Below are 10,867 nucleotides of genomic sequence, written 5' to 3' on the forward strand. Positions count from 1 at the left end.
GGAATTAATGAAATAATGCAACATTTCGAATCATTGCGATGCGGAAATCACCGATGAGCTGTTATCTATGCCTTGATGTTTACGCCTAGATGTCACTTTACGCATTTCCGGGAATACTGCTTGGTCGAGGATGCAGGATAAAGGAAGCTAATGGGACAAATTGGATGTTCGGTTCGGGATTGAGAAGCATACATATCATAATAAGTGCCGCTCTTTCACACGCTTTGGAACCCAGCGGCCTCCTACGACTCGATGCATCCGCCCCCGCACCGTGCGGAATTTACCGGGATGTCACAGCCACTTGGGTATCAATACACAACCCATCCGAAATTGCAGACATTGAAATATGAGTCGCCATCTCAAAATCCGCTCCCTGGATCCCGTTCGAATTCGCTCGTCACTTATTTCAACCATCTGTGCAATATGCGCGCATTTGTTACGGGACATACGGTTGTCAGGAGGCCGACAGCTACGACATAAGCATACGTGTACCGATTTCAGCACCGCGAACAGCGTAGGTTCATCGCGACATCGCGGTTCCTGCGTGACTTCTGCCTCCACCTATGGTAATACGGTCTCCACAAGATAGTGGGTGGTTCTTTATGATGCTCACGCACTGGGTCATTTCTGTCACACATCAGGTTTGAATAGGTAAGGTCAGTTGCCACTACAAGACTGAAAGCCAGTTATTTGTCCTGACACGCTCCCAACAAAGCGAGTCCTTGCCCGCACCCGTGAAGGGTGGGGCTCCAAAACTTTGTAAGGACCTGCTACAGTACTGTCCAGGAAAAGTTGATAATGTCGTATCACTCGGCTTTGAGAAGTTTGGCGGTAAGAATAAAAAGCCGATCGAGGCCGAGTAGGCCTACATGGAGAAAATGTTAACCATTCAGACATATGGTTGTATGGTGACGATGTTAGAAACTGGCTTCACAATGGGCTATGCATGACACCAGAAGATCGTGAATACCGAAATATGCTCAAACATACTTTGCTGCAAGATCGCTACTGTGCACATATCGACCGGCGGCGGGGTTGCAAGGATGCAACGGTGGCCAAGGGCGGATCCAGGCCGCCATCTTGAAGTGAGCCCGGCTTGGTGGACGAGAAGGAGGAGGAGATGAAATCGCAAAAGAAGCATAATTTTCAAGAACTCATAGATTTTGCTTCTGCTTACCTTAAGTAGCGTGCTCAAAACAGCCTGCTCCTGGAAAAGCTGCTTTGATTTTCCTGGATGTCCAGAAATAAATGTCTTTATTTTTGCTCAACTTGAGCAAACTAGGGAGAGCGCGGAGGTACAGCCCGGGTGTTCCTCCCCTCCCTGAAACCTGGAGGAAGTTTAGAAGATTAAAAAAGAAACTGGTCTCTTGAAAAACAGCACAATCCGATGGCTTATTTTTAGGAACTTTGGGGACTAGATTCCCTGCTGCCTTTAGCATAGACTCGTTAACCATGACGCCTCTCTCTTGACCTGACCGGCTGCGCCGCTGGTGCCACCAGGCCCCTATGCCTCAGCGGATCCAAGAAAAGGGCTTCGCCCACCCCTTTGACCCGCATCTCAATTTTATTTCATGCTTTTGATAGAAATTCGATCACCAATATATGCCTTATGTTTGACAATACTCACAGTTAAAACCCATTACCGCTGATAAGATATGTTGTGTAAGGCAACAACACTAACAGTGGATTATGCTCGGCAATGATACGATGAGAGCATGCTAAAGTATCAGCAAAGTAAATTTCCCGGCTGTGGTGCACATGTGCACCCGAATATGTACATATAAAGCTTGCACGCAAATAGGTGGTTCCGCTTTGGCTTCACAAAAGCGTGTTATTCATGGAACTGATAATTATGGTTATAGGTTTTTACAAGCCAACGGATGGAAATGTGAACAAGCGGGACCACTATATACCTAGGTGGCAACAGACCACTGAAGTCACTTTTGTTTGAGTTCGCACCCCGGCTGCGACAATGGCCACTGAGCGCTAATGTGGCTCATAAAGCCGCTGGCGCTCAATAGAAGGGTGCACGATGGCGTGCGTTGCGTTCCCTTGTTCAGTTTCATCACAGATAGAAGTCGTCGCTTCCTTGCCGATTGTCTACATTCAAACGCAATCATAATGCTTAGGCGTTGGTGATTAAGTTTACCTAACATCCGTTGGCTTTCGAAACTGTGGAACTCATATTGTTTATGCATCGCTCGAATCACATTCATCAGCGATTAGTTTGTTGCAAATATCCCTGCCTCTTTATGACACTCAGAACAAGAAACATAATCTTCATTATTTCCACGTAAGCGACCCAAAACATGCCGCATTTTTCATGGACATGGCCGTGTAGTTTACTACAAGAAAGCATATCGCGTCAAACGTCAACTAATTGCGAGAGCTTCGCCGCTCTCTGCCACCACCACCACCGACATTTTCATACTCGGGTCGCGACGTACCACTTGAGTGGCACTACGACTTAAATGGCAGGTGCAAGCTATCGATTTTGTATTTAACCATGCACTGTAGAGTTCGATTCCCTGCTTTGTCCGTCCATTCTGCTAGGGTGGGACGCAGGTGTTGCCATATATGCTCAGAGGCATTTCAAAACCCTTACACAGCCCTTCACTGCAGGGTAAGCTGCCTACAAGATGTAGCTTTCTGCTGGTTTCATTCAGGTAAGTTAACGGTGGCTAGCCAGTCGAGTCGTGCTGTGCCTCACTTATCTGGCGGCATTGATGAGCCAATTTCGATTCATCACGTTTTTTTCAATATTGATGAGCGAATTCATCAGCTTCTCGATTGGTTGAACGTACGCCATGTACATGCATCTGTACCTACGTCTAGCCCTCCACAATGCAAAGAGGATGAAGTTTCTCGATTAGAAAATAACTCTGAAAATGTGCTGACCGAAATCTCGGGGAATTTTGTTGCGATGGGGCGGGCATCAAGTTCCGTGAGGCACCACAGTGAAGCATGGCCCCTTCCTTGGCGAGATTTTAGATTCGCCCTGGTGGTGCGTCTAAACGAAAAGCTGTAGGTATTTGTGTCGCGTCTACAGTAAATGTTGACATCCATGGCTCGACCAGTGACGTGCACAGCGCAAGGTCCATTGCAAAGGCGCACTTAAATTTCACATTCACTCACAGCTGTCTGAAATGCCGTGGCTGCACCCAATTTCATCAGCACAGTACCAAAACCTTTCGAACCGACTAGCTTAGTTGTTCGATGTGTCATATCTTATGGACGCATCCAGATATAAATTTAGGTTTTAAACGTATTTCCTATTTGCCAAATTTTAAGTGCACCAATTTGAGCTATATGTATTTCTCCAGCTCAATATTGCAGGGGCCATCCCAACATTAGGGGAGACCAGCTCCACATTTGGGAGCGAGAATACACCCCAAGAGATACAAAGTTGGCCGCCCTTGCTTATCACTAAATTATGACCTAGCATGGATATGATCCATGGTAGAAGCTGGATCAAGAATCGTCCTTGCGACCTCACCAGATGCCAAGCTTCTTTTGATATTCTTCATGGCCCCTAATTTAGCTGGGATGCTGGTTCTGATTTGGGCGAAGTGATCTTTCGGAATTTACAAGCTTGCCTCGTGATTTATCATACATATTTGCATGAGATCCTTCCTCCTGAGCCAGGATTTGCTATGTTGTCTTTTTCCAAAAATTTCACGGCATCCGTAATCCCTTTTCAAATTGTGCCAATATTTTCCAGTTTTTTTAGGATCCTTTGGTATACGAAACACACTCCTACTATGCCACCAAGGTGCGCTCTCGTATACAAATAATGGTATATGATCGCTGTTTATGCCGTTGATTGCACTAGCATAGGAATTCATGATACGATATTGCGCCGTGCTGGGATTCACGCCGGATATGCGTTTCATGGTGTATTTGTGTCTCATAAAAGTATTTTCAAATATGGTACCAAATCATATGGAGCGAGCTGGTATTCATTTAGAACGCGACTGTGACGAATACCAGGCACTAATTTCATATATTTCGCACGTTGCTCGGCATAGCCCCGGTACCTTGGTGGAATCGGTTGGCATTCATGCAGATTGGTGCGGTATTGTTTCGGTGATAAATGTGAAATGCGTGAGGTCCATTTTTGGGAAGCACACATCTAGCAATCAGTACCCAGGTGTTGTTAAGTGTGGAGCCCGAAATATTTGAGGTGCGCGGAGGAGTTTAAGCCCAGGCAAGTTCTAGTTAATTTATATAGAGCAAGCATGAGGTCCCGGGACGCGTGCCGCCTTAAGGCAGTTGAATCTTAATTTTCGTGATGTCCTTGAAACGGGTCTGACGAGTCTAGGTTATATGACTGTATGACACAAGAGTGTAGTTTCCTGTCCAGTTTGGGCACTTCAGTCCACCCCCAACTTAAGCTTCAGCACCCACCCACCCCTCAACTTTAGGAAGGAATTGGGCTTTATCTGGGGAGAAGACTGTTTGGTGGCATAATTAGGGGTTGTTTGGGTCATTTTTCATTGGTAAGCCCTCCTGTACCTCCTTCTGTAAAACTACACTGCTGGTATATCACTCTGGTTCCGGCAGGGAAACGTGCATATTTCCTTTCAGGAATGAGAGCATGTTTTGAAGGAATGATTGGTGTGCATGTTAACTGGCATTTGTAGCTCACTGATAATTCTTTAAGCCTTTGCCCAAAAAATGTGATTCTTTGTAGCACATTTTGAGCTGAGAAATCACTGAACTCACCAATATAGTGCCATTTGATGGCACCCAGTGTCATTATGGCATGTGGCTTTTGACCAGTAAACTGTTGGCCGGGATTAAATAAATCTCAAATTTGGCAAATGTGATGCAATCCAACATGCCAAACACATGCTGTTCAGATGTGTGATGTTGCACCAACTAAGATGGGAATAGCCTAGACTGTCTATTTTAAAGAATTTATGTGCTGAAGTGAACTTAAGCTTTATTAAGGCTGCCTTGTGTCAAGCATGATCAGATCATATTTCCAGTTGAAGATCATGTCTAGAATATCAGCATATATATATATATATATATATATATATATATATATATATATATATATATATATATATATATACATATTTATATATGTACACTAACAGTGGGCAAATAATGCTCAAATGTTTCCAAGGCATCATGTTTTTATGATACCACTTTTCCTGTTGTTCATACATACTATGACTCACGCATTAGGTATTGATATTCTACGCTGATAAGTTCATCAGTGTTAATGCTTAACATGTGCCTGGGTGGCCAGCTAGATAGCCTTCATTTGGGTGGGGGGTCAATTTGAACCTCCTGAGGTCTCAGGAACTAAGAGAGCTAGGGGCACAAAATTTACAGGGTGTGTTGAGCTGTATGTGAACTCACTTAGGTCAAAATTTCAGGTTCCTAGGTAATGACCTTTGGGTCAAAAAAGGTCAAACAAGGTCAAGTTATGGGTTGGTCTCCAAAGTGCTCTGAGAACCTAGATAACTGTTTCTAAGGAAAAGTTGACATGCTCATTTAAGTTCAGTCACCTTGTTTGACCTTTTGAAGGTCAATATGACAAACATCATACAAGATTGCTTTGAGTTTTGCATTTGACTAAGCAACAAAGATTACGCTAGGCAGTACAGTTCTAAAACAAAATGTTGACCTGGGTCCTTTTGGGTCAGTGACCTATTCTGACCCCTGAAAAGTCCATAGATGATGTATAATATGGTTCCTGCTATCAATAAATTTGAAATGAGCACCAGAAACTATCCCATACAGCAAGCCCTAGAGTAACAAAACAGGCTGGTTTTGACATTGGTGTGACCCTCATACCTGACCTTAGGTCAATGTAATATGCTCATTCAGCCATTGTGTTGCCTAAGAAAGCATTTCAGAGATGTATGGCTTCGTCTAACACTCCATCATTGGATCAAATTGAAGGACTCTCTAGAGATTGCCTTTGCTGAAACCATGGCCTGACTTTGACCCGCCATAGGTCAGTGACCTTACAAGGTACATCTAACTTTTTTATGCTAAGCGATCTGCTACTCAATTGTCTGCAGCCACGCAAAATGTGGCACGGCTGCGCCGCGCCGTTCAAAAACCATTCTGGAAAAACCTTCGGGGGGATCAATTTGACCCCTAACCGAGCTCGTGCTAAGGCTCGTTTTGGCCATATGCTGGAAAGTAAATGTGTTGCTAGTATGTTGTGGGCTAACATTCCTTTTGAGCATGAATTGATTACATCTTCAAAATGGATGTGAGTCTTCACAAAGTAAATTTTTACTCTAAGTGACTTCTTACCTTTTATTCTTGGTTGTGAGGCAATAGCCCAAAACTGTCAAAATCTATCAACTTGGCCACCATTTTGCATAGAAGTTGTTGGTCAACGAATGAAAGGATGTGGGAAAAGAAATGTGAGTCAGGTGTAGGATCTTTGCAGAGTGCTTTCGGTGCAGCACTGAAAGCTCATCACATAATGCTCCAACCACTCTACATTCATTCTACCTCACCCCATGCCAGTGTTTGGTAAGACTTCAGACTTAGGTCCTGTTGGGCCCAATCTCATAGAGCTGACATGTTCCTAGAAATGCAGCAAATTTATGTCCAGGGTATTGGGACAGCATGCCTACAATTAAACTAAAACTTTGGATTTAGTCTGACATTGTATTTCAATTATTCACTGTTATAATGCCCAGGTGGTTCCCTTTTCTGTTCCTTCCTTAGAGTGTGGAGGATATCAGATGTCATGTTGCAACCAGATGACTCAGTGCTTGGGTCTCTGCCAGAGTGTGATCTTTCGGAAAGGCCCTGACTTCCTGGGTAGTGGTGTGATGTGACTTTTGAGGTATAGTGTCCCAGTCAGTGGTGTTATGGTTTGCTTGCCCTCTCAGTTTCACAGGGAGTGGCAAACACAGCTTTGGGCATTGGGTCAGGGGGAGAAGCAGAAAGCAAAGCTCCCTCCACTTCCAGCATGGGAAGCTTTAAACATCAATCCCATGATGTGGCATGGAAAGAAGCAGCTGAATATCAGTTCTGTCATCACCCCAGCTCCAAAGTGATCCTGGTGGCACCAGACACAGTGGGTTTGTGCGTCATCTGGGGGGTTGTATGGCTATGGTGGATGGGGGAAGCGCCTGCTACAGTGACCTTGCCACAGTCATGTTCGGCACAGCTGCCCCTGAAACCACGGAGTTGTGCCATCTGCATACACTGAGAGCCAATGAATGAGCAGTGCTCCCTATGCAGCTTATTTTGGGAATGCTCCATTGACTTGTATTGCTGGTGCTGTATGGATGGGGGAATGACTGCACACTGAAAATGAGTGAACACTGTACCATGCACAGCTTTCTGAGAACACCGATCATGAGCATGCGTGATACATCTCCCGACGGAAGTGTGCGTAGTATCGGATTCAGAGGCCATGCAAGTGACAAGTGCCTCGCCTTTCACCCGAAGACCAGACCTTAATGCTTTCCTAAATGTTTAAAGGTAAATACTCAGATGTGGAAGCTCTGACTGTCTTGAGGGGTCATGCCTTGGTTACCCCCTTGATTTGTTAATGATCTAAGCTGACAGGACAACTGATCAGCAGCCCTGAACCGCCCACACAACTGATCAGCAGCCCCGAACCGCCCACACAGCTGATCAGCAGCCCTGGAACGCCCTCACATAACTGATCAGCGGCCCTGAAACGCCCTCACACAACTGATCAGCAGCCCTGAACCACCCTCACATAACTGATCAGCAGCCCTGAACCCCCCACACACAACTGATCAGCAGCCCTGAACCGCTCACACAACTGATCAGCAGCCCTGAAACGCCCTCACATAACTGAGATCAGCAGCCCTGAACCGCCCATACACAACTGATCAGCAGCCCTGAACCACCCACACACAACTGATCAGCAGCCCTGAACCGCCCTCACATAACTGATCAGCAGCCCTGAACCGCCCACACACAACTGATCAGCAGGCCTGAACCGCCCACACAGCTGATCAGCAGTCCTGAACCGCCGACACACAGCCGATCAGCATCCCCGAACCGCCCACGGTGCCTGACGGTGTACCGGACCGCCTGTTTCAGGGATGTCGGAGGAGAAGCTGAGGCGATATGAGAAGATCGATTTCTTGGGAGAGGGCCAGTTCGCCACCGTCTACAAGGCGTGCGACAAGGAGACGGGCCAGATCGTGGCGGTGAAGAAGATTAAGCTGGGCAGCCGTGCCGAGGCCGAGGACGGTATCAACCGCACGGCGCTGCGGGAGATCAAGCTGCTGCAGGAGCTGCACCACGAGAACGTGATCGGCCTGCTGGACGTCTTCGGCCACAAGTCCAACGTCTCGCTGGTGTTCGACTTCATGGACACCGACCTAGAAATCATCATCAAGGACATGTCACTGGTGCTGAAGCAGTCGGACGTCAAGGCGTACACGCTGATGACGCTGCGCGGACTCGAGTACCTGCACATGAACTGGATCCTACACCGCGACCTCAAGCCCAACAACCTGCTGGTGACGAGTAGCGGCGTGCTGAAGCTGGGCGACTTCGGCCTCGCCAAGTATTATGGCTCGCCCAACCGGCTGTACACGCACCAGGTGGTGACGCGCTGGTACCGGGCGCCCGAGCTGCTGTTCGGCGCGCAGATGTACGGCACGGGCGTGGACGTGTGGGCGGTGGGCTGCATCCTGGCGGAGCTGCTGCTGCGCATCCCCTTCCTAGCCGGCGACTCGGACCTCGACCAGCTCACCAAGATCTTCATGGCCATGGGCACGCCCAACGAGGAGACGTGGGCGGGCGTCAGCTCGCTGCCCTCCTACGTCAAGTTCAAGCAGTTTCCGGGCACGCCGCTGCAGGACATCTTCACGGCGGCGTCGGACCCGCTGCTGGACGTGCTGCGCCAGCTCCTGGCGCTGGACCCGGCGCGGCGCGGCACGTGCGCCAGCGTGCTGCAGCTGCCGTACTTCAGCGCCCGGCCGGCGCCGACGCCGGGCCCGCTGCTGCCGCTGCCACCGGACATCTCCGCTAAGAAGAAGGAGGTGGAGCGGCCCAGCATCAAGCGCCGGATAGTGGAGTCGGCGGAGGATGCCGGCATTGGCGGTTTGGCCAAAAAGCTCATCTTTTAACGCGGCGCGAGTGTTAGCGCGACCGTGCTGAAGGCATCATCTCACGCGTGGATGCCTCTGTCAGTCATGTGAGCTGTTTTGTGGGCTGGTTTGAGCGAGGTATCTTGCTTGGCGGCCGCGTGCGGACGTCAGGCTGTGACTCGAGAGGTAGGAAGTTAGAAGCAAGTTATTTTTGTGATCACCGCCCGCCATTTTCGCGCGAGCGGCAATTGTTATGTTTGTACGTTGTTAGAAAAAGTTAAACGAACATGCGTCGAGGTATATGCAGTGGCGGAAACATTTGTTTTCAGCATTTGCTACCTCAATAAAAGTTGTCTGAAATGCAGCTTTCCGTCACCAGATGACTGGATTTTGTGTCATTTGGTAGCTGAAAGCAGATTGCCATGGTTGCCACAGTAACCGCTGGCGAACTTTCCCACTAGCATGTTCTCATTTAACAAGGGAGCCACGTTTCTCACATGACGTGCATGTTATGCTTTGTCAACTCAGCTATGGCACTACTCATATAAACGCAAATCATGGGATTGCAGTCCACTGTCTTATTGTACCTGTGCGGGCTGTGCTGTCTGAAGACATTAGGCCAATTTGTCCACGCCACTTTAATCCTGTTGGCGCTTCACTTACATAAATTAATTGTCGGCGTAATAGCAAACATTACTGTGCAATACTGCCAGGATCTATCACCCACGTAGACCGTGCTCAGTGTGTTGGTTGGAGGTTGGTGCAACAATCCATCAGCTATTTATGGATAGCTCCGGAACTGCCAGAACGAACATAATTAGCGATGGTGAATGTATGTATTATCGTGCATCAAAGCAGGAGCCGTATATTTCATCGATGGCTACGGCACTACAAGGCGACGGAGTTTTGCTATTATTGCCGGCCGCTGGTTTGAACAGGGCCTGCATTCTAAATTAGCATGTGCTTTAACAGAAGGCAGCCGAAGCTAGGTTCCCGATTATACGCACTCCGCCATCGCTGTCGTAAGTCATAGTTCCCAGAATTCTGTAAAGGTAGCTCGCCCATTCGGGTGCAAGAGTGCAAGTCAGATTTGGGATGCAATCATGTGCACCCCCGACATTTCCATATCAGACCATTCGTTGGGTCTCAGTATGACCTCCAATTCAGCGCAGTCTCGCGACGCGGCCGCGGCAGGGCCACTGTGCGCCAGGTATGGACACCATCAAATGGCTTGGCATCGACCCGTCGTATATCAGTGTTTACTGCTTGCATCATCTTCCCGGGCCGTACGCACTTGGCTCCGGAGCAGGGCTGCGTTTGCCGCCCGCGCCGCCCACGCCGTATTATTGGTCCACCCCAGCACCGCGGCCAGCCAAACAAACGCCTCCAATCTTGACCCGCTGAAAGGGAAAGGAGTGAAAACATCGCATTCCGTGACTCACAACCCTTACAAATCCGACCCCAACTTGTGAAGAGGGCCGACCCCAAGGTGAGTTGCCCAACGTGCTCCAATGGCAGCAATTATTTCCACCAATGGCCGATAACCCGAGCCGACCCAGCGCCGGTGAAGTGTCCAACAGAGCCGGCGGACGTTGGGGCGTCTCCCAGCCAGTGCCGCACCTGGCCGGCGCCCGGATCCGAGCTGACGCACTCGGAGGGCCGGGTGGGGGACACGCGCGGGTTAGGAGTGCCGCTCGCGACACGCAGCGTGGGGTCGACCGACCGCCAAGAAGTGAGGGTCGGTCGACCCTCGATCGTCGACGACAAGAATGCTGCGCTGTCGTCATTGAACCAATGGTGTCCCC

The 10,867-nt window shown here is 48.7% G+C and overlaps 1 protein-coding gene across 1 annotated transcript; it reads left to right on the forward strand.

Annotated features, from left to right (window-relative positions):
• Positions 1–4,047: 4,047 nt before the first annotated feature.
• Positions 4,048–9,422, forward strand: LOC119110419 (cyclin-dependent kinase 7). Its single transcript, XM_037234242.1, has 2 exons — positions 4,048–4,207; positions 8,065–9,422. Exon 2 carries the CDS (start codon positions 8,067–8,069, stop codon positions 9,099–9,101), a length of 1,035 nt encoding a protein of 344 aa, XP_037090137.1. The 5' UTR covers positions 4,048–4,207; positions 8,065–8,066; the 3' UTR covers positions 9,102–9,422.
• The last annotated feature ends 1,445 nt before the right edge of the window (positions 9,423–10,867 follow it).

This window comes from Pollicipes pollicipes, unplaced genomic scaffold (genome assembly GCF_011947565.3).
Source record: "Pollicipes pollicipes isolate AB1234 unplaced genomic scaffold, Ppol_2.1 Scaffold_7231;HRSCAF=8579_pilon_pilon_pilon, whole genome shotgun sequence".
Taxonomy (NCBI): Eukaryota; Metazoa; Arthropoda; class Thecostraca; order Pollicipedomorpha; family Pollicipedidae; genus Pollicipes; species Pollicipes pollicipes.

Coding starts and splice junctions, on each gene's coding strand:
- LOC119110419 (XM_037234242.1), top strand. CDS start 8,067: ATGTCGGAGGAGAAGCTGAGGCGATATGAGAAGATCGATTTCTTGGGA.